Source organism: Thunnus albacares, chromosome 8 (assembly GCF_914725855.1).
Source record: "Thunnus albacares chromosome 8, fThuAlb1.1, whole genome shotgun sequence".
Classification (NCBI taxonomy): Eukaryota; Metazoa; Chordata; class Actinopteri; order Scombriformes; family Scombridae; genus Thunnus; species Thunnus albacares.
Genome location: NC_058113.1, coordinates 3,059,674 through 3,084,818, shown reverse-complemented (window position 1 = coordinate 3,084,818; position 25,145 = coordinate 3,059,674). Strand labels below are relative to the sequence as shown.

The 25,145-nt window shown below is 40.7% G+C and overlaps 1 protein-coding gene across 3 annotated transcripts; it reads left to right on the top strand.

The window, feature by feature from the left end:
• Positions 1–2,890: 2,890 nt before the first annotated feature.
• cep162 (centrosomal protein 162) lies at positions 2,891–24,568 on the top strand. 3 transcript variants are annotated; one of them, XM_044359793.1, is made up of 31 exons: positions 2,891–2,996; positions 4,313–4,414; positions 4,984–5,119; positions 6,111–6,167; positions 7,793–8,059; positions 9,060–9,209; positions 9,451–9,622; positions 10,306–10,385; positions 10,492–10,541; positions 11,651–11,681; positions 11,801–11,875; positions 12,515–12,721; positions 13,730–13,811; positions 14,696–14,966; positions 15,507–15,747; positions 15,867–16,030; positions 16,910–17,044; positions 17,740–17,871; positions 19,152–19,264; positions 19,496–19,595; positions 19,684–19,810; positions 19,951–20,114; positions 20,835–20,939; positions 21,077–21,316; positions 21,798–22,019; positions 22,144–22,447; positions 22,639–22,771; positions 22,842–22,983; positions 23,079–23,177; positions 23,817–23,951; positions 24,030–24,568. In XM_044359793.1, the coding sequence occupies exons 2-31, from the start codon at positions 4,355–4,357 to the stop codon at positions 24,243–24,245; spliced, it is 4,410 nt and encodes a 1,469-aa protein (XP_044215728.1). In that variant the 5' UTR covers positions 2,891–2,996; positions 4,313–4,354; the 3' UTR covers positions 24,246–24,568. The 3 variants fall into 3 exon arrangements, with proteins under 3 accessions (XP_044215728.1, XP_044215729.1, XP_044215730.1); XM_044359794.1 differs by lacking the exon at positions 7,793–8,059 and having other exon boundaries at positions 2,893–2,996; XM_044359795.1 differs by lacking the exons at positions 6,111–6,167; positions 7,793–8,059 and having other exon boundaries at positions 2,893–2,996.
• The last annotated feature ends 577 nt before the right edge of the window (positions 24,569–25,145 follow it).

Genomic DNA, 25,145 nt, shown 5'->3' with positions numbered 1-25,145 from the left:
AGGCTCACAGGTTTAACTTGGCTGGGTAACTGCTTGTATCCTAGCAATAATCTCACTCTTATACACTCTGAACACAAATAACATTACCTACATGACACAGGAAAATGCTATTAAACAAACTGAACAAACATCTGTGGTGGGTGTACATAAACTAAACATTTCACAGGCTTTGTTGTATCAAAATTGCCGTTAATGCCAGTTATTAACACACGTTAGACTTTAAATTTCATATGCTAATCACTAATGCTAATCACTAGCACGAAACGTTAATGCTTCCAGCACATACACACATCCCAGCCCCATTTGTAGCTACATTTAAATTCACATTGAATGCAACCACAAACCAATGTCCACAATACTTACAGGAGTTTACTCTATTTTGTCACCATAACAGTCCCAATTTAGTTTTCTTATCTGTAACGTACTAAAAAGAAGAAGAAGGGACACCTGCACACTGTCTTCACTTCCTCAGTAAAGATACTTTAATATATACAACGGTTCAGTCGACGACCTTCTTCAGGTATATGCTGACAAATGGAAATAAACATGTTTGAAGGTTCACAGCAACCAATTATTACAAACTTTTCATTAGTGGCAACAGGCTAACGTAAAGCCATCCTATAGGTCTGCATTATAACATCACAGTAAGTAATAGTTCATCACTTTCCTCACCTGTGCAAAACATATTTAAAACAGTTGTCAGCACGTTACTCATGGTGGCGTTAGCACAGCTTGTGGTCACTGTGACCAGTTTCCTGAGTCCTGATAGCCAGCACGTACTTTGGATTTCGAGACCTGCTTTTTTCTGACTTATAGTCAAAAGTATGCTGACTATAGATCAGCTCTCACGGCATCAGTCTTACCATTACTATAGTAGAAGGATATGGCAAACTGGCCCTATATTAGCTGATCAGCTGTCATCATTGATTGACCAGCATTTGTCCCGCCATATTGTGTTGGTGAACTTGACCAACGACATATCAGATCTGGGGTGGCCACAGGGGTGGCCAGTGAGATTTCAGAGGTGGCCGTGGCCACCACAGACCACCTTTGAAATCTCACCATTGGTTCCAGTCACTGCACCCATTGTTCACCAACAAATAGTTCAAGCACGCTTGATATTTTGTCATTTTAAAGGGCAGTGCAATTTTACAGTTCTTGTTATATACAGATAAGACAAATCAGGGTATAATAGTAATAATTAGCGTACTTTAGAGGTATTGGTAGGTGTATTTCTTTCAGTGTCTGCAAATACAGATAGGATATAATCAGAGGGGTAGTATGCAATACTTTGATTTATAAAAACTCTCTTTTTAGTAATACAAGCTTCCAGCAGCTGATTTACCATTGGAGTGAAGAATATTGATCCCTTACTGTGAATAATTGACATCAAATAAGTAATCCCTGCACCAATGCTGTGTAATGAATAGACTTAGCCTATTAGTCATTAGACCTGCACTACTACAGGGTCAAACCCATGTAGACATCCAAATATTACACCAATACATTGTTGAGCATCTCATTCCAAAACCATGGGCATTAATCTGCTGCTAAAAAAGTCTCCATTCTTCTTTGAAGGCTTTCCAGCAGATTTTTGAAACTGGCTGCAGGGATTTACCTCCATTCAGCCACAAGAGCATTAGTGAGGTCCAACAGTGATAAGGCCTGGCTTGCTGTCAGTGTTCTGGTTTATCCCAAAGGTGTTGTATGGGATTGAGGTCAGAGCTCTGTGTTGGCCAGTCAAGTTTCTCCACACCAAACCAGTAAAGGTATTTCTTTATGGACTTCGCTTTGAGCATGGGGGCATTGTTATATGGGGCTTTTTTCCTGTCTTTATTCAAGAGTGTGGTCTTTCAATTTGAGAACATGATTTATTGATTTCACATTCACATTTTGTTATTCTCTCCCTCAAATCCCACCCTCGCTCTCAAATAGCCTCTGCTTGTGCTTAGACTTGCTCTGCTTTTGCTCTAACTGTATGCTTACACTCAGATATATTGTTGCTTGCACAGATTTCCTGCTCCAGCTTCAGCCCTTCTCCTCACACTCAGGCTGCTTCTGTGCACTTGTGAAATGTCTGCTCTCAAATTCCTCTTGGATTTTTTGTGCAACAACCCTGTCAAAATTCTCCAACCAACAGTCTGCCTCCTTGTGGATGCATTCACTTTACTTCTTAGAGCATTCCGTACGAGTGTTACGTACAGGACGGACCACAATTGGACTGTAGATAACTGCAATCTGAGTTTTACCTAGTAAAATATCTATTGCAGATATCCAGAATGTTCATTCTAGATATCAAAAATGTAATTGTGGATTGTGAATTGTGTTATCTGAAATTGAAAGCCCAACACACATGAATGGCAAAGGTAATATCATTTGTCCTCAGAAGAATGACGTTGTGGATATCTGAAATGAAAATTGTGGATAGGACGAAACTTATTGTGGATATCTGAAATGCTCACTTTGACAAGGAAGAATTGAATAACATATATCTCCAGTACATATCCAATCTAGCTATTAAATGTTAAAACTGCCACTTTTAGATATCTTAAATGTATTTTTGACTAGTACAATCAAAAGTTGTAGATATCTTGAAATACAATTTCTGCTAGTAAGAATGTTATTGTGGATATCTTTAATTACTACTCTGACTAGTAAGAATACAGTTTTGACTGGTAGAAATGCTATTATGGATATCTAAAAAGTAATTACAGATAGGAGTGTGGTCCGATCAAATGTGAAAGCAGCTCATGAGCCGGACCATAGATGTATATTTTTGAGCCGGACCCGTCTCATACTCTTGGCCATATGCTGAGCCCTCTCTATTCATCTGTCTATTGGTTATCCTTTCTTATGACGTATTTTTACTAGCCAATCAGATTAGTTTCGTCACCCGGGTGGTGTCGCGGGAACTGCCAGATACTCAAAACAACAGAGCGCGGAGGAGAACACTTCAAGTGGTCGCTCGGCACAGCTGTCGAAAACCAGTCTTTTATGTGAGTTCTTCTGATACAAGATTGATACGTTTACCTTGGTGAAAGTCTAGTGCATTATTCCTCATGTAGTGGGCGGAGTTAGTAAGCTAATGTTACTAGCTAACGAGATAAGCAACTTAAGCTGCTGTTAATTCTGTCATATTGTGTGGAAAAAACGCCGGAAATGAGGGGATACTTATTTCAGAATAAAAACGGGCGTCCACACTGTAACTTTAGCACGCTACCATTTCTGCTCCTTAAAACGATACTCTGACATTTCTAACAGAAAACGCCACTTCAGACTGTCGAAATAACGAGAATTCTGATAGAGGAATGAAGTCAGTATATATAAATTAGTTGTAGTTAAATGTGTTATTGTATTTATTGTTTTTCAAGCTGTGAATGTAATATGAAGTGGACTTTGCTCTGGCTTCACTAAGTCACGTAGTTAAACCTCGAATACCGTTTGATTTTGACAGTTTTTACCGGAAGTCGTAGTGTTGGTTTCCTAGGCGACAACATGATCCCGTCCTCTCGTATGTATTAATACATGTCAAACTGTATTTGTACATCTGGCAGTGTTCTGAGGTACTGCCTGTCATTATAATAACTGTAAGGATATTCTAATGTATTCGGCGGAAGTGTTTTAGCGGACAGTGTTTTATTTCAATAAAATATCACCTCTTTTATAAATGGTTTACACTGAGCCCTACACGACAACAGTATTTTGAAGTCAAATCAAAGCAAGCCCTGCTTGGTTTATTGTATGTTTGTTAACTAAGATGATAAATAAAGATTTTTTGATGCGACTGTCATGTAAGTTTCATGTTTTCTACGTGCCTATTACTTCAAAAGTCTTTATAGACGGCTGTAAATGCGTTTATTCCTTTACTATACATTTGAAGTAAACATATATAAACATTGACACATTCATAATAACCATAACTGATTGAAAAGAAGTAAGTTCATATTTTATGCAGCATGCATATCATATCATAAAGATGTCATCAGAATTGTATGGATTGGTCTTGTTAATTCCTGGGTGTTTACCAAGCAATGACAGATGCTGTCGTCTGCATTATGGGAAATGTAGGATCTGGCGTTTTTTGGAGCTTGACCCATACTAGATTAGATATCTGGGCCTCTGCTGCCAAATATTGATTATCATTATCCTTGATGGCCAGTATTCTGTAGTAACATAATTATTACCTGTAGATGATGTAATGCATTGCACCTCATCACCTTTAAGCCTTTTCATGTTTTAAAGATGAAAAAGTGTAGAACATGCTATACGAGGTTTCATTTTGTTCACCTGATTCTTTTTCTTGTCTTGTCAGTTGCCGGGGTTCCTGTTGGCTGATGGAGCAGACAGCATCACTATGTCTCACAGACTGACCAAGGAAGAGCTGGATGAACAGTTTGAGCTGTTCTTGAAGGAGGTAATATAACACTGTACAGGCTGCTGTGGTGGTGTTCATAGATATATTGCCGACCTGATCATATGAATGTGCATGGCATGAACTGGGGAACCCAGAGTTAAACTGAGCCAGTTGATAATCAGCTTTGTGATACTGGTTATCCAGGATCAACAGCGTTAGGGTCAGTGAAGCAGGTAACCCAAAAGGAGACAGACTAAGCTGAACTTCCTTTATGGTACAGGCCCATGAAATGAATGATCTGAACTCTCACCAGTAGCAGCATGTCAACTGGAAAGCACTAATGACTGTCTGTCTAATCAACTCTGATACAAATTCAGAGACTGACTGGATTTTAACGTCTCTTGTTTAGTAGTAATGGAAACCTAGTAGATGAAATAGAAACTGAATTGACTAAATGTCAGCTGAGCAGAGCTGTGGAGCTGAAATGCTGCGATAAGAACTGGTCTTTTTAAACAGAAATATGAGTGTGGAACATCAAAGATGGAGACAAAAATAAAGGATGTCATGGGTTGCTGTACACAGTCTTGTCCTGAGGGAATCTTTCTGACTTAATCTTGATTTCTTGTCAGTCTGTTTCAGATGACTCGGTGGATTTGGGCGCCTCTGACAAGCAGCCAGGTGCTAAAAGTAGTCAGAAATCAGCCCGGAAAGCAACAGTGTCATGGTGGCAAGATGACGAACACAGCGATGGAGGAGCAGGGAGAGGTAATAACGAGGAGAGGACTCTTCATGATATAATATCCATCACACAGGTCCTATTTGTCTTTGGCACCTTCAGAATGAGAATGTATAATATCAGTTGCTGCAGATGTGTCAGTGTATAAGCATTTGGGTATATGTTAAAGGATTTTACAACTGAAATGGCAGGAACCAAACGCTCATAAAACAAGTCTTTTGTGGACTTAAAAATAAAAATGTCCTGACAGCTCTGACGGAGCTCAGGATTCATCCATACGGCTGCTTTATTACAAACAGTTCCACCATATAAACCTGAACACAGAACATGAATTACCGTCAGATCTTGACCGATCTGCTGTTAATGAAGTTACTGCTTCTGTGCTGAATGCGTAAATGTGCACAGCCTCTTTCTTATCCTTTCAGCTACTGTGTGATGCTGCAGCCAGCTGTGAACATCAGTACTGATGTTTCTGATACATTCGTTGACACCTGAACATGTGTGTTCACTCTGTGTGCGCACCTCTGCTAATTGAAGACAGTTTGAGGCAGTTTTCATTATGAACCAACCTGTGTGCTGAAATGTGGAGAAAAGCTTGCAACAAAATTACAGTTAATAGTTCAACAGTTCCCATCACATATAAGTTCCTCTGTCCCCCTAACCCTCATTATCCAGTATCCTTGCACTAGCATGCTGTTCTCATGCTGTTCTACTCTTTGATTTCTTTCTGCTTGTCTTGTAACATTGTGTTGTCTGCCTCATGATCTTTTCTGTTTACTTCCAGTGCTGTGAAAAGGTACCTTGTTGGATTTTTCTCAGTTTTGCACATCTTCCAGGCGTATCCCGTGGCTTGTTGTTTGATCTCTTACGGGTGTCACTGACATAAAATGTCAAATTGGCTGCAGAAATGTGCAAACATGCAGCTAAATGAGTGTACATTTTCACAGCTCTGTATTGTCTGTTGACTATCTCCTTATTTGAAAAACTGTCTTTTTCCTGTTTTTCCTCTTTTCCCTGCAGCAACGACCAAAAGCAGATTTATCAAAGCCAAAAAGTCTCAGCCTGAGAATCAAGAGGGTGAGAGAAAGTTGCTCCCACAGAGTCTGTTAGGAAAACACTGTCTGTTCACATCTTTGGTCATGTGGGCCTGTAGTACACAGCAAGCACCAGAGATGTGGAGTCGAGACTGATGACATGAGACTTGACTTGACAAAATAATAAAAGACTTTGATTTTGACACCAATGACTCGTGACTTTACTTTGACTTTAGTCTTTTTACCCAGATTGACTTGATATCTTCCTTAAATGAAATGATGCTATAAGAAGGTGTGCAGAGAATCAGCTCTTTCAGATGTAGCCTGCAGCAGACTACTGCTTATCAGCGGTAACTAGTTCATGGTAACTTGCCAAAAGGCCAAAATGAAGCTTGGCTGTTGTCTTGTTAATGCGCTGTCTGTAAGCTGCTGTCTGTACTCAGCCAAAGATTATTTGTGTTATAAGAAGCACCACTCTGTAACATCGCTCTATGATTGTGAGTGGAGAACACCATCAAAAACCTAGTCACAGGAATCACATATCTGATCATTTAGCTTTTAACAGGATGTCTGCAGCTCTTGGAAAAAAAAGCATTGATTTAGTCTTCCTCAAAAAAAAGGCATTAGAAGGTATTTAAAAGTCTTAAAATTAATTCGCAAAGGTTTTAAATATTTTTTCTAGCCTGCCATAGACAGTAATGTTGGATATAAAATGTTTATTTTTTATTTTTATTTTTTTAATGTAATTTTAGCAAAACTTGTCTGGAGCTTAAATTAATTAGCTAATATTAATTGGTTAATCTGTCTATCCATTCATCCTTTCTTGTCCAGGTGATGATTAATGAGTCATTAGTCATGTTATGGGGAATGATTGTCATATACTGCAATTAAGTCATGACAAAAATGTAAAATGAATTGAAATAAATTGACATTTATTTCATATTGCACTTGGTAAATAATTCTAGGCCGTATCATCACTAATGCTTATATTGATATCTTTCATACTTTTACCATGAAACAGAAGCTGAGCTCTATGTGGTATTAAAATGTCTCTAAAAGTCTTGAATTGAACTCAGTGAAGCCTGCAGAAACCCTGTTTTAAGTATTAGAATGTTTATTTAAAAGTAAGAAATATAAGTTCATTATTTCTGTCATGTCGTTTGTCATGTAAAGTGTCTTTGAGGATCTTGAAAAGCACTCTATGAAAAAAATGGTTAATTATTAATATAGTTAATAAGTGGCATTACATTTGGTAAAGTGTGCATAAGGACTTGTTTAGGACTTAAAACACACTCATTGGTCTTCACATGGTACTTGACTCAGGCTTCACTGTACTGGACACTTGACTTTGGACTTCATAACCAAGAACTACTTATGCTCTTACTTGTGTAAAACAATGACTTAATCCCACCTTTGGTTAATATGCTGCAACTACAGCTGCTATCCACCTTCCATTATGTGATCATGTCATATTTTTCACGGGGCTGTAGCTTAAAATAGCAGGGTTGGTTAGCATTATGACAATAGAAATGTACTATTTTTAAACAGGTTGATCCCTATTGTCAAATCTCCTCTGCATGCCTCGTGTAGTTTCAAACATTCAAACTCTACTCTAATTGGACAGTGCACATATATTGTCTGCCCTCTTTTTCTCCATGCTGTCTGAAGTTGTCACTGCGGAGCCTTTTTATAAGCCAGTCCCCAAACCTCGCAGCAAAGCTGCTGACAAGACCCACAAAGATCCAGTTGTGGAGATTTCTCCAACTGTGACGAGACAGAGAACTCCAGCTGATGACTCCTGCTCTGACAGTCTGAGCAGTCCCACACATGAAAACCTCCAGTGTGCATCAGGAGAGAGGAGCCCTGATGAGACCCTCTCTAATGATACTCCAGCAGCCAGCACTGATAGTCTTTCCCAGGGGGACAGTGAAGATGGTAACTTCAGCTCCGACCCCCTCAAACTCCCAAACCCCCTGCTAGTGTCACATTAGTCCCTCAGCAGTAGACCGATAGACATCACTAGTTCTCTTAGCTTCCTGTCATAGAGTCATAGAGTCTGTCATAGACTAATAATCTTTTATGTTTGCTTACTGATACATTAGGTCAGTGCTGGTCTTCTATTACATAGGAGATAATAGGTTCTGTCATTGTCATTCACTGCCTGATGGAGATTACCCTGAAAACATACCCTAAAACTGTCTGACTAGGTTGTGGTGTCATCATATATGTGTGGGGGGGACATTATTCAGCAAACGTCTGGAACCTGACACAGCTTTGATTTAAAATGTGTTGGCCTCAGTGAACAACAAAACAGAAATCATGTAAGTTGACTTATTCAAACACACAGTGGAAGGACGCATATATACCAAAAGACACTAGGTGGCAGTAAAGAGCCATAAGCGATACACAAGTGCACCAAGTGTTCTGGAAGAGTTTCATTTCTTATCCATCTTAACATAAATGAGGACATAGTATATGTAAATTATGGCATTTAATCCCTTTATTATGGATTAGAATTACTAAAAGTCTTGAGTCGGAAAGCTGCAGACAAATGTCAAATAAGTGACTTTACTCTGACAGATGAATACAGAGAGGAGAAGAAGGATATTTATTCTGAGACAGTTTCCTCCTAAGTAATTATTCACACACTGGTTGTGGTTATATAGACTTTTGTGGCTCGGATGAAACACACATTCATCCATGTCCCATCAGCTAGTAACCACAGTTAGTCCCATTTATTGATAGACCAGTTATCAAATCTATATACACAAGAAAGAGAGATGTATAAAATTCCGACAGTCCTCAGTGTTGACAGTTGGCACAAGAAGAGTAAATGCACAAAAATAAATACCTGTGAAATATAGTCCGTAGTTTGTTTATTTACAGGTGTTCAACCGAAGCTTTATTAATGCTGCTTCATGATATTTTTGTCTAGGACTGCTGGGATCTGGGAAGACTTTCAGGAAATCTTTGAGGAAATCTCAGCCAATTCGAGAGGAGGATGAGGATTCAGGAGACACTGGTTTGAAAGAAGAAGAAGGGCTGGAAGCAGCTGTTCTCAACAGAGACAGTACAGACACAGAGGGTGAGTTTGAAAACAGATGTGAAACAGATGCATATAAGCAAATATCGTCCAGTGAAAGAGTCTGACAGTGATATAAGAGTCCAATTCTAACTTGGTGGGGTGCTCTGTTTGGTGTTCCACATCCTGTCTGAATAGGGGACCTTACCTTCTTTCTTTATCTTCACTCAGATTTGTAGTTATTCACTCCAGGAGTATGACAGTTGTGCTTTCCATGTGTGCTCTCTTCTAAAAAAAAACTCAGCATTGGCACCAGCTGTGAACATGACCGGTATGGGGTTGGACACTCTGGAGGAAGAAGAGGAGAAAGCCAGGTTCTTTGCCCAACTAGAGGCAGGTGCTTCATCATCTATAGATTACTCCCAGCTGAACAGAGAGCTAGACTCCACTAGTTCTACCATGGCTACTAACCTCAGGTATGTAAATGGCCACGCTCTAGCATTACACCCACTCAGCACTAAAGGCCTAAATATAGTAGTCTGAAACAGATCAGTATAGAGGTGTCTGCCACCACATTGGCTGCTGACTTCCAGAGACAATAACATACATATTGGAAGAAATCAATGTCAGTGAAGAAGTCAAATCAAATTGCTTTTTATGGCACAGAATCAATGCCTTTTCTGATGCTTTTCATTCTAGAATTAAGATAATTAGTTTTATTTAATTAATCAGGCAACACAACATGATTCAGATTAGCTGACATTTTGCTAACATTTTAATTTCACTCTCTCAGTTATCTGGATGGTTAATCTTTAGCTCTTTGGTTTCATCTTAATCTTTGTAAAAGTTGATTTATTGTCTTTTGGAATCCCACTGTTGACAAAGGTCATGTGGTTTCTTGTCTATTATGAACCGCCTCCTGTGATTTGACATAAGCTAAATGAACAGAATGATGAGTTTAAGTTAATGAGCTTTGTGGTAAATATTTTATTACCATCTCAATGGAGCCCGGAGGTAATTTTTTGAAGTCCATCAGCCCTTGACAGATGAGCCAAAAGTGGAACAGAATTGCGTATTAACTCTGGTCTCGGGTGCAGCGTCTGTACTGCCGCTCAGTGTTGTTGCTATAATGTGATGAGGATGGATATCTTCCCTCCAGGAAAGATGAGGAAGCAGTGGAGCAGAGTGAAGATGATCTCAGGAAGGGCAGACTCACAGAGACTGTCAGAGACTCTCCAGGTAAGAGTAATGATCCTCAAACCTCTTCTCAGTTTGCTTTATCTCTTTCTCTGCGTGTTTAAATCCCTCTCTCTCTCTCTCTCTCTCTCTCTCTCATCACTTACAGACTCTCCACACTACAGTGAGGATTTTGAAGATGAGGAGAATGGGAAAGAGGTTTGTGACTTGAATCTATAGCTATTAAACTCTGAAAGGGTTCTTTGATAAGTTAGGACCTCAGCAACTTAGTCATTTGAACGTCCACTTACTAGCTTTTTTAGAGATTTCAGCCACATCTCACAATCTTAATCAACAAATGGAACTTGTTCAGGTGTCATCATGTGACCCAAGTATAGAATATTGTTCATGTGATAGAAATTACTGTCTCATTACAATACCCAAAGAACCCAATGTGTCAAAAAGGAGCTTTGCATTATAACGAATGTTTCAAGGTTAAAAAGAGCTTGGGTTAAAAGAAAGTTATGAAACCATGTATCAACAGTACTTATCCAGGGCCACCACCAACTTTCTAACTGAATTCTACCAACCAAAATCTCCACTGCATTCTTTGTCTCCACTGAACAAATGCATGTGGTTGAGGCTGCTATAGAAATATACAAACCTGAGTCAAAAGCACCACAAAGCAGCTTCTCCATGTCCTCAGATGCAGACCAGCGTGTGCATCACATACATAAAAAACTTCCAACTAGCTGTTTAATGTTACCCATCTGTGCAAAGGTAGAGCTGTAATAGTAAAATATGTGAACTATAGGTAACACTGTTTCACTGCTAGTTCACAAGTAGTTAGAAAAAGACTCACCTGTACCAAATAGCAACAACAGAGCCACAGCACCACTTCCTTAACACAGTTTCTTTTGAAATTGGTGCTGCCCAAAATCATCATCTCACTTGGAACAAGCTCCTTGGAATTTTTATGGTGAAAAATCAGCCAAATGGGACAGGTTGCACTGGTCAGGATGCCCTCGTTGTCAAAACTAATGATGAATTTCAGTCAGTCATACACCAAAGTTGAGTGAAACGTTGGTGCAAAATCAATTCTCAGTCAGACAAGCTCATGATGGTAAAAGCAGGTTAACATGGAATACGTCATTAAATCTTTAGACTGCATGGTGGTTGGATCAAAGCTGAGAACAGGGTCAACAAAATTTGTGATGACATCCACAGATTCCATGAATATTTACACTGAAAAATCACTTAGTCTCAAATTCAGAAATTGAAATGTCTTGGTACAGGTTCAGTAATTCATGTTCTTTTCTGTTTTTCAGAAGTCTAAAATGTCTCCAATTCTTGCTAAAGGTAAGAAAAAAAAAACAATGTTTTTATGTAATGTGTGGGTGGTGGGAGGAATAAAACCTTTCAGTTAAAAAGAACACGATGTCTTCAAAGGGGCGACACTAACTTCACTTTGGTGTCAGTTTCTCTCTATGATTCCCTGGATGACACTGGTGGAGAAGACATGAGGAAGGACATAGCAGGATCACTGGACAGAGGTAACACAGATACATACTGAACGTCTGAGAACATAAGTGGAACAAAACAAATGATGTAAAATAGATGATTTTGTTTTATGAAATCTGCATTCCCTTTAAAACAACAGCTTAAAGCAAAGTACAGAGAGTAAGCTTCATTTCCAGGTAGTTTTTGTATACATGCTTGTTAAAACATGTTGATAGAATAAGTGAGCATCAGTCAGCAGGTGTGGACAGAGTTCTAACAAGTAGTGTTGGAGGCACTGAACTTCTCAAGAACAGAGAATATCTCTGCAGTTATAGATGGACTGAAGAACAGAAGACACTCTTACAGCAGAGAAGGATTGAGGAATACTGAGGTCTTCTCAAAGAAATGTAACAGTGACAAAGAGTGTAACAGTGATGGAGCACTCCATATACTCATATATATATCCATATACTCAAACTATAAATCATAACCACTCCATACTTTTAAAAGACCCAACACATCCAGAAGATTCTAGACTGTAGATATACTGATAGTCCAGTCAAACAGATTATCTTTGGCCAGCTCTGTCTGCTGCCTCTTTCTTCTCTTTATTCTATTTTTTGTGTGTGTGTGCTTCTCCTGTGACCCACTTCCCACTTGACTCTGTACACTTAAGTTTGTTTTCTCTGCAGGTCAGTCCTATGTGCAGAGTGGAGGCTCAGAGATGGAGGCTCTTCATGACGCCTACAGGCAGATCCATGTGGTGGAGGATTCAGATGACCATAATGACAATTATTCATCACTAGAAGGGAGGGGAAGGTTTAACAGACCTGTATCTCCATCCTCTCCCCCACAACATGCCAGACAGTCCCTACAGCCTGCTTCTACCAATGAGTCAGGTCAGACAGACCAAACTGTAGACAGTATTTGGAGGAATGTTGGAATCATTCTGTATATAGGAGGTTATCTCTGCTTCATGTCTCCTTACAAAGATTCTTCTAGAAGCAAATCACGAGCAGTGTATTCTTTACAGTCGTCAGTATCCCACAATCCATCATGCTCTGGTATATTTTTTAGTCCTCATCACCTCCTAAAGTCATCAATCACTGGTAAATATTGTACATTATATGGACCTAACCAATGAGTATACTTCCTATAAAAAGACTATACTAGACATAAATCTCCACTGTGTTCTTCCTAGCAGCTTGGACATGTTTTCATAACTACATATAGATTGATATGGTCAGCTCCAACATGTTTAACACTTTACACTGCCCCTTAAACTTTCAATTGGTAAACTTGGACACCACCAGTTTGATCTCTGAGGGTTGGGGTAAACTCATGATAACACTATGATTTTAGTCAGATCATCTAACTGTGGAAAAGACACAAACAGACAGTGCTGAGGTCTTCAAAAATGCCCTAAAGTGTGTTCAGTTGACAATGAAATGTATCAATACTGCTGTGTGGGTTGACCTCTGAGTAGACAGTGAAAACCAAGTCAGTCAGAAAAGTAGAGGTGGAATTCATAACATTAATGATGGCTGCATTCCAGCACTCTCTTATTGTGCATGCTCACTCACTGACATGACTTACTGGGACAATGAATGGAACAGAGGCATTATTAGTGTTATTATTTACACCTGTGCTTTTCCTTCTTTGACAACTGTTTGGCATGAAAAGGGTCCATAGTTCAAGAAGAACTATGAAGATGGATTAAACAGATTGATTTGACTCAGTCACATGAAGTCAGTTATAGTGCTTGATGTCTTATTGTGAATGAAAAATGATTTTACACTCGATCCATTTTCCATCTTGATTATGGCAACATTTACTGGTCGTCCTTGCCTGATGTATGTTGAATAAATTGGTCCTGTATGAATTTATTTGTGTATGTGTGTATTTAGAGCTGCCCACTGCAGAAGAGCTGATGAGGCCCATCAGACCAGAGAAGGACCATATCAGAGGTTTCTCCCTCCAGCCAGTCAGGTCAGAATGGCAAAATGTTTTCTTGAAATTGTGCAAAATTATTAAATCAAAAACCAGACTAAGAGTCTACAGCCATGCTAGCAGCTCTGTGAGGCTGCACTTAGGCACAGAGGTGCTTTGAGCTAAATGCTAATGAACACACTAACATGCTCACAATGACAATGCTAACATGCTGATGTTTAGCAGGTATCGTGTATCATGTTCACCATCGAAGGATACTAACGTTTGCTAATTAGCACTAACCACATTATACAGCTGAGGATGATGGGAATGTCATTGGCTTTGCAGGAGTTAAGCTAGAGTAAAAGCCAGGGGATCACCAAAGACAGTAGGATTCATCCTCTGGGGACCATGAATGTCTCTACAAAATATCATGGCACTTCATCAAACAGTTGTTGAAATATTTCAGTCTGGACCAAAGTGGTGGACTAACGGACTGACAATCTCATCCATGGCTAAAAATCTCTGTCAGTCTCTGTCACCTATTGGTCTCTGTAACAATCAAAGGAACAACTGTTACAAATGTAATCATGTAAATAAAGGTCAGGTATGTTGTTATTTTTCCTGCTTTTGATAGAGAAAGGTTAGCAGATTCCCTCAGCGTCAGGTTTCTGTGTTGAGCCTAAACCTGTCCTGATGTCTGCATCACTGTATGCACAGATAGAGAACTGACAGCTATGATCTCAGACTCATATTTGTATTCATGTTGTATTAACATTTGTGTACATTTCCATTGTTTTGCTGAGAAGATGACTGCATCATTCATTTGGGATGACATTACTGTCACATAATGATATATTACATATGGGCTCAGCTGTACTGTGTTGAACATTAAAGCTTTTACAAAGTTATGGTGAAAGTTTTGTCACATTTTCTGATGACAGGGCTGTAGAACTTGACCAAGAGAAGACATTCCACTCCTTGGAAAGGACTTTCCCAGACGTGACTTCTCCAGAGTCACATGAGAGGCGAACAGGGAAGGCTGACTCGGCAGGGTCAAAGGGAGCCAGAGGATTGACAAACCACCCATCCAGCTCTCCAGACCTTCTCAGCCGTGACTTGACATGGAGCATCAGGGAGGAAGTGGAGAGACTGATGCAGGATCAGTTTTCTCTTCATACATCCTTTCAGGCTGGCAAAGCTAAGAAACAACCAGTGAGACTTAATTTTGAAATGTTTGTCCATTTCAGCAGTCCTTGGATTTGTACTTGTGCCAGACAGACCACTTCATGCACCACTTCTCCACTAAAAATATAACAATTTAGCATTGGTTATGTAAGCGGTGGTGTATTGTAAAATGTACACCTGCCCCATTCCTGTTCTGAATGCTTACTACATAAAAGGAGCAATTTTAGAACAGATTTAGCAGCTTGTTCAGAAATGGCCTATATGGAGAAGTTTACACATACATTTATATTTCAAATGTTTAGCCATTTATGTAGTAGCTGCAAAGTATATTTTCACAATTTGCTGAATTATTGAAATAATGTTTTTGTCCTCTGAATTAATAGCAATTTTATTTTTGGATATATTATGGTTAATTAGATGATGATTATCACCTACGTAGAAACATCACTGATGGCGCTACAGTACATACTAGCAAACTCCAATCACACTACTTGTCAAGAGTATAATATCCGTTCATGTTAATACACCACAGTGTAACCATAATAAACTATGGACATTATCCCCCAGGCGGCCCGTGGCTCCGCCGTTTCTCACGCTTCTGCATCTTCATGGAGGAAACCCTCTGTGGCTGCTGGGAGAGGCAGGAGAGCGGAGGGTAGAACGGCGGTGACCTCCAGATCAACCGGACTGAGCAGAGCCGCTGCTGCTACAGCCAAGTCCCAGTCTTCTGTTTCCCATTCTCTGCAGCATGCACGAGAAAAAAACAAATCCACAATGAGCCAAGACAAAGATGACTGCAACTACACAGGTTATTATAATTATTATTATTAGTGAAACTCACATGCATCAGACTGGTCACATCAGCGTGGTGTGAATGTGTAGAATCATTTGTGTGAATACCTTTTTTATGTTTTGACTGATTTGCAGAGCCAGGTGTGAAGGTGAGCAGTGAGCTGGTGGCATCTGTGCAGTCTTTAGTGACTGTCCTTCAACAGCAGATAGACACCAGCAGTCGCCAGGATGCTACAGATTCACAGGAAGTCAGAGGTCCTCAAGGATCCAGACTGACACAACATCTCCCAAAGAAGAGTGTAAGAAAACACATTTTGCTGTCTCGACTGACTTATTTTTAAAGTTCCCAGGCATAAAGTCAGCATGTTCAGTTGATTATCCATGTAACAGCTGCGGAATTAAAGTAGCAGCATTGTTCTTGTATCGCAGGGTCAGGATAATTAGTCTGAATATTATAGTAGTTATATAAGGTGAAATGTGAGTAGGTGTTGTCATGGGACATCTTCAGATCGGCCAGTAAATCTTCACGTCACCCAAAACTCAGCATTAAACTCAAAACTTATAAGAGACACACTCAAAGCAATCCACTTGAAGCTGGTAGAGTTTTACTTGAATATGTTTACTGTGCATAAAAAGCAACACAAAGCAAACCCAGGCCTTGATCCTGGGATAAAGAACCCAATGCAAAATCATAAAACATCATATTATATTCTTTTCACTACCTCTCCTAATGTGGAGCTTGTTTTCTAGGCTCCACCTTGCTTTTAACCATATTCAAAACTATTCTGCCATTATTGCTGAGTTCATTAGTGACCTTGAAGCTCTGGTAATGATCCAAGTATGATTCATCTTAGTAACAATGGTGGCTCAGACTTCTCTAAAATGTATCAGTTGCACCTGGATTGGAAATAATACTGTCTCCACATCAGTGTTAGTTTGCACAAAGCTTCAGCATTCTGACAATCCTCTGAAATGTTTAAAGTATATCGGACAGTCAATGTCTGGAGGAGGATTTAATCATTTTCAGAAAGGATCAGTTGTCAGTGTTTGCAGGTGGGAAGCCAGTGAGGGATCATCCATGTTGCTGTACTAGTGTGAAACTCTGTGTACATGTAATAAACGCTTTTCTGTCTTTTACAAACTCAATCAGTGAGAGATGTTAAATGTCTGACTTCCAGAAGGAAGAGGACAGCTCTGTGGTGGAGGAGCTGAGAGTCCAGCTGGCTCAGAAGGAGAGAGAACTGCAGATGATGAAGCAAGAAGCAGAGGAGCTCAACTCACTCAGACAGCAGAACTACCTGCTGCAGAGCAAGGTGACTCACAAACACACTCACAACACAAAAACATTGTCTGCATATCTTTTTAAACTTACACTGTGTGTTTACTGCACTGTGTGTGGTTGAGAGTGGGGTGACAGTTGGCTGTAGACTCTTTTATTTGGATTACTATCACTCCCAATTATACACATTCATCTCCAGGTGTAGCTATAGTAGGCCATTTTTTTTCGCTGTGTAGCCTTTTTTTTTGCTACACTCAGAAAGTCCAACATCAGACATTCATCAACAGTTAAAAGACAGTAACACATGGTAACAGTTACTTTTAGGCCCACGCCTTAGTTTTGTCCAATAGTGTCAGTGTGGGCGTGATAATGTAACAACTTGCAAAAAAAACACCACTCTTTTATTTAAATACATTATAATTTTAGTCCAACCGCTGTGTAAAAATGCATGTAATGTAATGTGTAATGTAAAAAAACACTTTCACTATGGATAGAATACAAAACACAATAGGACACAATAGAAAAAGAAGGAAAGAGGTGATGCAGGATGGAGCGATTCAGCTGTCAAACAAACTGAAACTGATTTTAAAGTAGGTTTTAAAATGACTTGTTATTGGAAGATGGTCAATATTGAAGGACTCTGATTGGAATCAGATACAGAGAAAAGATCTAGTAGTAATAGTTGTAAATGAAAAACTAGTGAATAAGCTGTTTTGTTGCACTCCTCAGCTGCGGAGTGCAGAAGAAGCCGTTCAGAAGAGGAGATTGACAGAGGCGTCTGACTCTGCTACAGAGAAAAAGATCCAACAGATTGATAAAGAAATAAAAGAGCAGGAGACGCTCATAAAAGGTTATCAGCAGGTTTGTTTCTGTCTTTATGACTGTCTTCACTGTTCATTTCCGTCTATGATTTGCATGTGACTGCCCTTTCTTTTCCTCTGATCTTCATTTCATCAAATCTGTTTTTAAATATTAATCTCCACGCTCGAGAAACGGTCTCTTTTGTGTGTAGGATGGATGCTATTGACTATATGTAATGAGCTGTAGTTACTGTCCACAGTTTGATTTGAGTGAGACGGGTGTAGGTCTGCATGAATGTGAAATGTATGCTAATAGTGCCCTCTCAAAGTCCCACAATGGAGTGAAAAAGTAGTGTTCTTAGCATGTACACCACTAACTATCTCGGTTTATTAACTGCACAGTAGCTGGCTGACATTTAACATTAGCGTTAAGTTGGATCTACTCTATTTTCCCCACACCTTGCTAATGTTGCAATACTGATGGTGGTTACAAATATCTTCATGAAAGATCAGCGTTGTAAACTCTGCCATGAGGGAAGACAAAGATGTTACTAGGACGAGGGGAGGACATTTCTCTTCGCTTGATAACGTTAAATGTAAAGTTCGACTTTGCTGTCGGCTTCCCGAGTCATTATAAAAAAGACGAGAGAAAAAGAGAGCGAGAGAGAGAGCTGTGGTCAAGCGAGCTAGAGAGTGAATGAAGAGAGGGAGCGTTGGTAGCGAGAAAGCCGGTGAATCAGAGCAATAAAACGTTATTTTCTGATTGTTTCACAGCGGTTACGTTCTAGAGCACAAATAAACACGCCCACACCCCCCCACCACCACCACCACCACCACACCTCCACTCCACCCTGCAGCTCAATGCTGCACCGCCTGCTCTGGTCTGAATACGGCCTTAATGAGGTCAGCAGTGGGACATCACACCCACTCTAGCAGTTGGAGGCCACAAGTAGAGTTAGTGATCTTGTTTGATAGGAACATGAACCATGAAGTGTTACTGGCTTTATTCACAGATTGTTGTTCAAATCCACTGATCGCAGCTGCTGAGTTACACTTTTGTGAGTCATCATCTTCTGACTAAAGCAACTGAGTAAAACAAAGTCAGCATATCAAATGCAAATGTATCCAGTAGGGGTGTTAATGTATTTTCTGTGGTGTGTTAATGTAGCAGAGTAATATGCCCAGCTGTGAAGCACTGTACTACAAACTGAGGAAGAACTAACTGCATTTTACTGTACATTGTGTAGTTTTCTTTTCCTTTTTGTTTTCTGTTTTTATTTTCTTCTTGTGTTTTTAATATTTGTACTTTTAAACCACAGTAAAACAAAGGTGTTGTTACAGGAGAATGAGAAGCTGTACTTGCAGATGAAGGCTCAGCAGGCCAAGAGTAAAGCCAACGAGGAGGCCATGTTTAATGAAAACCAGAGGCTGCTGAATGAACTGGCTTTCACGAGGTGGGTTCAGTGACGGTGTGTGTGTGTGTACCAGAGCTATTTGTGACTGTGTTATTGCTGTAAATGTCTTCCAGATACTAATTTAAAAAATCTATGGACACTTCTTGTTATTGAGTGTTGGCTTATTTATGAGATTTCACAGCATTATGATTATGTTTTCATCATCATTTTGAAAGGTATTTTTCAATCTGTTCAGTTTTTTCTCTGGCATGTTTTTTTCATTTCCACCAGGAAGCAGCTGAATAAAACCTCAAGGCCTGTTGGAAATGTCTGCTCAATGGATCACACTCAGCGCATCACAGACTTGTTAGCTCAGATAAATACATTTCAGGTAAGTACCTCTGTCGCTGAGTTACTGACAGACTCAAGTTCTGTTTCCGCTGCCTCACTCATTATCGAAAAGTCTCTTTTTTTTGCAGAGGAACGAGGCGAAGCTGTCTGAGGACATTCACAGACTGAAGCAAGAAAAGCAGGCTCTGGAGGTGGACGTGCAGCTAATGAAGAAAGAGAGAGACCTAGCTAAAGTGCAGGCCATCTCCACCTCAGGTCAGACTGGATACAGACTGTTGGTGCTAAAGCTCAAGCAAACATACAAACATTGCATTGGTTCATGAGCTGAGCTGAATACATGCATATCCTGAGAGTGTTCGTCATGTATCTGTCTGTCAACATTCTGAACGTGTCAGGTGATAAGACCTTCGAGATGCGTGTCCTGGAGGACAAGCACAGAGAGGAGGTGTCGGCCCTGAAGAAGAAGCTCCAGTGGTTTGCTGAGAACCAGGAGCTGCTGGACAGAGATGCTGGCAGACTGAAGGCTGCTACAGCTGAGATACACCAACTCCAAGAACAGGTGAGGTGCTGCTGTCACACAACAAATAACCTGGAGATGATAAAGACAGCCACTAACTGGTTCCTGAAGCTGTGTCTCAATTCAGAGGCTGCGACGGCTCAAAAACTCTCCGCCATATTGCTGCCGTTTGGTGCGAAATGCATTCTGGGATAAGTTTGGCTGTGAAGGATCCGTTTGTTGCATCCTCCAAAAATCCAGCTGCATTTGAAGGAACCTTCGAAATGGAACATCCTTGGTCGCACCGCTGTGAGGCATTCAGTCTTATACATACATTGCTACATTAATACAGCCTTTGAAGGATGCAGCCCCTGAATGGAGACACAGCTATAACATTGTGAGCAGCGCGGAAGAGAGACAGGAAGCAGCTCTCAGCGATGAAAACCCTTTATTGACATCCAACACAGGAGACAGGAACTCACAAACACAATAGTAAAATACAGCTGTGGTCAAGAAATGAGACCTCACTCATGGTAAAAACTATAAACCAGCACAAAAATGACAATTACTAACATAAACCACCATGTTCAGAACAGATTCATTACAAACACTGACAAAAAGTATGTTGGAACGTAAAAGAGCAAACTTAACAAACTGTTCATAGTTCAATAACTTATGCAAATGTAAAATATTTTGTTCATGTTTGTACATTCAGAATAGTTTTGGATCAGTATGTTTGAGCAGTTGAATGTTACTGTGTTGAAATAACTGTCCACATTTCAGGTGGAAAAACTGAAAATGGAGGTTGGCAGAAGAAGCAGTGAGCAGCAGAGGAAGGCCAGAGAGAAATCTGTGGATGCTAAAAGGATGCAGGACCTGGAGCGACAGGTTTCTCACACACACACACACACACACACACACACACACACACACAACAAGCTAACTAATCAAACTTGTTCCACTACCTCCCTCCCCTCACCGCTTTATGTCAGCTCATTGTTTAAGAGACCTCCTGTCTTTACCAGGTGAAGGAGCTGGAGCAGATACTAAGACGTAGAAACCCAAACTCGCTGCCCGCTCTGATCTACGCTGCAGCCACGGCCGGGGGTCAAGAGGATGAGGATGCTGCGAGGACGTCCCCGCCCAACCGCATCAACACCCTGCTGGAGCGAAGGATTCAGCGTCTGGAGGCGGAGCTGGAGAGCCACGACGAGGAGGCCAAACGCAGCCTGCGGGCCATGGAGCAACAGTTCCACAGGATCAAGGTACAACTAAAGGCTATATTATAGCAGCCAAAGCAACACGACTTTTTATGATGAAGATCTGCCGAATAGTAAACAAATCAGCATAAAACACGGAGGTGGTTTAAGTTCAATATTCAGACATTAAACAACACTTGTCCTCAATAACTGTTGATCACTTTTCACCAGATCAGTTATGCAGAAGTACAGGAGAAAACTCATCATATGATACTGGAGTGGACAAAATATTAGGAACACTTTTCAATATAATTCACCCCAGTACACCACCGCTCACTACGACCTCAATAATAAACATAAAGTAGAATTATCACCTTTCTGACATTGTCAACAAAAACTGAAAATGTATAAGCTTTGTAAAAGTAGAATTTATGGCGGAGCTGTTGTTTTAGATTGCATTAGATCACACAGGTGTTCCTAATGAAGTGGCCGGTGATTGTATATATATATATGTATATGTGTGTGTGTGTGTGTGTATACCCCGTAGCTCCGCTATGAACAGCAGATCTCAGAGCTGGAGCAGCAGGTGGAACAGAAAGGTCAGCTCACAGCAGCAGCAGCAGCAGCCTCAGAATGTGGGCCTGAGTCACAGGTGTCACAGGTCAGAGGTCTGGAGGAAGAGCTGCAGCATGTGAAGGAAGCCCAGCAGCAGAAAGAGAAATCCCTCCAGGACCAGATAGAGTCTCTCCAGCAGCAGCTCAAACACAAGGTCGGTATGAGCTGTGCTCTCTCTTGATCTCGGAAATATTTGACTACGTAGAATATCGGACTGTATGAGATTATTCAAAGCTGTGAACAGACAGTCAAACTGATGCAAACCCTCCCCCCTGCAGGCCCAGCCCAGCCCAGGCCGACACCAGCGGCAAGCAGAGGCAGCGTTCGGCGTGCGGATAGACCGGCTCAACCAAGAGCTCGCCACCAAGACACAAACTATTCAGGAGCTGAACCGTACGGTGCAGAGACTGCAGAGAGAGAGGAGGAACATGCTGTCTGTCCCTAACACGCGACACGAAGCCCGTCCTACAGAAACCAAACAACAACCAGCCCCGACCAAGAGCCTCTGCCCCGCTACTGCAGAAGAACAAACCTTTCCAGCTGCTCACTATGAGAAGACCTACCAGCCCACTGTGTTTACAGGTATGCATGCTAGAAAATATGCTATATGCCCCAAATTACAGGCATCTCAAATAATCAAAGGAAAGCACTTCACCTTTGTATAAATCTCCACTGCATATATGAAACAGTTGTATAAAACCTGTTGTGCCTCTGCTGCTATAACTTGAGACCACTAAGAATACTTATATCGTACTGATGCATTCTTTGCACAGGGAGTCATATCTCAGAGGTCCTGCAGGAGAACGAGGCTCTGAGGGAGCGCCTGGAGCAGCTGGAGCTGCACAGCGAGCAGGAGAAGGAGTCGTTAAAGTCTGATGTTGTACAAGCTGAGGAGGAGCTGTGCAGGTATGTGTATCAGTGTAAACCACAGCAGCAGAGCCTGAACGTGAGACTGATTATGATGTCATCTGTTAAGGCTGAAGCAGCAGTTGTCAGAGGAGCTGTCCTCTCTGAAGGCAGAGCACCACGGGGTGTTGGAGCGTCTGCAGGCCACACACGCTCTGGAGCACTCGTCCTCAAAGGTGGCTCAACTTACCAATGAGCTCAACACTCAGGAGGTACGGAGTCTTTAACCAAACATATCTCATATCAGCAGGAAGGAAAGGCTCCACCTCACACCTGTCACTTGTTTATCCCTCACATCCACCTGCAGATACTGGTGAAGCATCTGCAAGAGCAGCTGAAAGAGCTGCAGGGCGTCAGAGATGCACTGACGGTATCCAGGACTCGAGAGGATGCTCTGCAGAAGCAGGTTTCACTCTGATAGTTTTTATTGTCTCTTTACTGCAAGAAAGAACTAAAATATAAATGATCTGTATCCTGAAACACATCTAGCTAATCGCTAACCTGGTGGTTTGTTGAAAACCTCGTCTGACCGCTGGTGTGTGTTGCTCAGCCATCTTTTTAATGATATCGCTCTGCTATTAAAGGTTTCTGTTGAATAAGCAAGTTAGCAGAGCAGCAGCAGCAGCTAGTCTGTATCTACACAGGATGCGTTCAGGTACAGTACTGAGTGTAGGTCATCCACATTTTGGCAGCGCTCAGAGCCAAACACACAGTTACTTTAGTTGCACATGTTCAACAGAGGAACATAGACTTGGAAGTGTGAAAATAGCTGCAGACTGTGTATCCATGTGCACATGCATCCTCATGCAGGAGACACTACCAGAGGTCAGAAACTCAACAGGCAAGCTTTAACTTAGTGAGTACAGTGTTATCATAACTGATAAAATGATGGTCTGAACTATAGAAACTCATTTGTTAGTTTTATTTTATTTCATTTCATTTGTTTGTTGTTTACATTAGTCCCAAGCTTGTGCTTTTTTAATATTCTGCAGCGACAGAACTGTTCACTTGAACTTGACATGTTACTGTTACGTCTTGTGTTCAGCTGAGCAGACTGCTGAAGGAGCTGAGGGAAGCTAAAGAAGCTCAGAGCCCAGAGGTGAGACTGGTGTGTAGCCTGGAGAGGAAGATCCTCAACATGGAGCTGAGACACCAGCACAGAGAGAAAGAGCTGCAGCAGGTAGAACTGACCGCTCATGTCCTGCTTTGAAATGATAAAGTCTGTAAAGTTACAATACGCTCTCTCTCCTCCTGCAAGGTGATCGGCGGCTCATGGCAGGCGCTGGAGGCTGACCAGCAGCAGTCAGAGGTGGAGCGCTGGAAGCGTCTGGCTCAGGACAAGAGCAGAGAGCTGGAAGCTTTCCGCCTGGAGCTGGACTCCATCCTGGACATCCTGAGACATCTCCAAAGACAAGGAGTGGTCCTCCCTCTGCTGAAGCCCCCCATCACAGCCTCCCTCACCCAGAAGACTTAATGCACACACAAGCTTGAAGCCAAAGAAAGACTAGAGAGCAATAATCCTAATAATCCTGATTAGTACAGCTGAAGGGCAGTACAGTGTAATTTTAGTCAACATTCCATACATCAGCACCAGCATTAATATCAGCAATATTTAGTGTTTACATGTATGTGAAGCTACAGTATGCTGGAGTGATTCTGTTAGGATTCAGAGACAGAAACATTTAATGTCTTTATACACATACTCTACCTGTTTATTAGTATCTGTGTCATTTCTATTATTTAAATTATTGTAATTTATTTAAGATGTAGTAAAAATAAATGTTTTTTAAGTCTTAACTGATAAATTGTGAGTCACTCACAACTCTGCACCATAACTCACCATAACATGTTTATATGTGGCATCAATTCCTTCTTGTACAAATAAAGTGAAAATTCTCATTCTTTCAAACATTGACACACTTAAGACCACATGTACTCTGAGCAGCTTGATACATACCAGCTCTTTCAATGAGCACTTGTATGTGAGATTAATAACAGAGAATTGTATGTTTTTTGAAGTTATTCACAAAGGATTTGTTGACTTGAATCAATGAATGATTTAAATATGTGAAGGTTAACAAATCATTCATTGATTCAAGTCAACGAATCTGGTATATCTATATGCTGGATAAGGTTTTTATGCATAAAAATAGATTTGTGGTTCAGAAATAATCTGGTATAGAGACTCATTATGAAGCATCAGAATATATACAATTCTCTGGCAGTGACAACAGTCACAGGTAGCAGCCAGGGAGATGACATAATATTTTCTTCTTTTGTTCCTATCAGAGTCACAAATGAGACATAGATTTATTTTCATAAAATATGTTCTATAGTTTAATGTAATGCAATATATCTTGTTCTAATGTGTTCT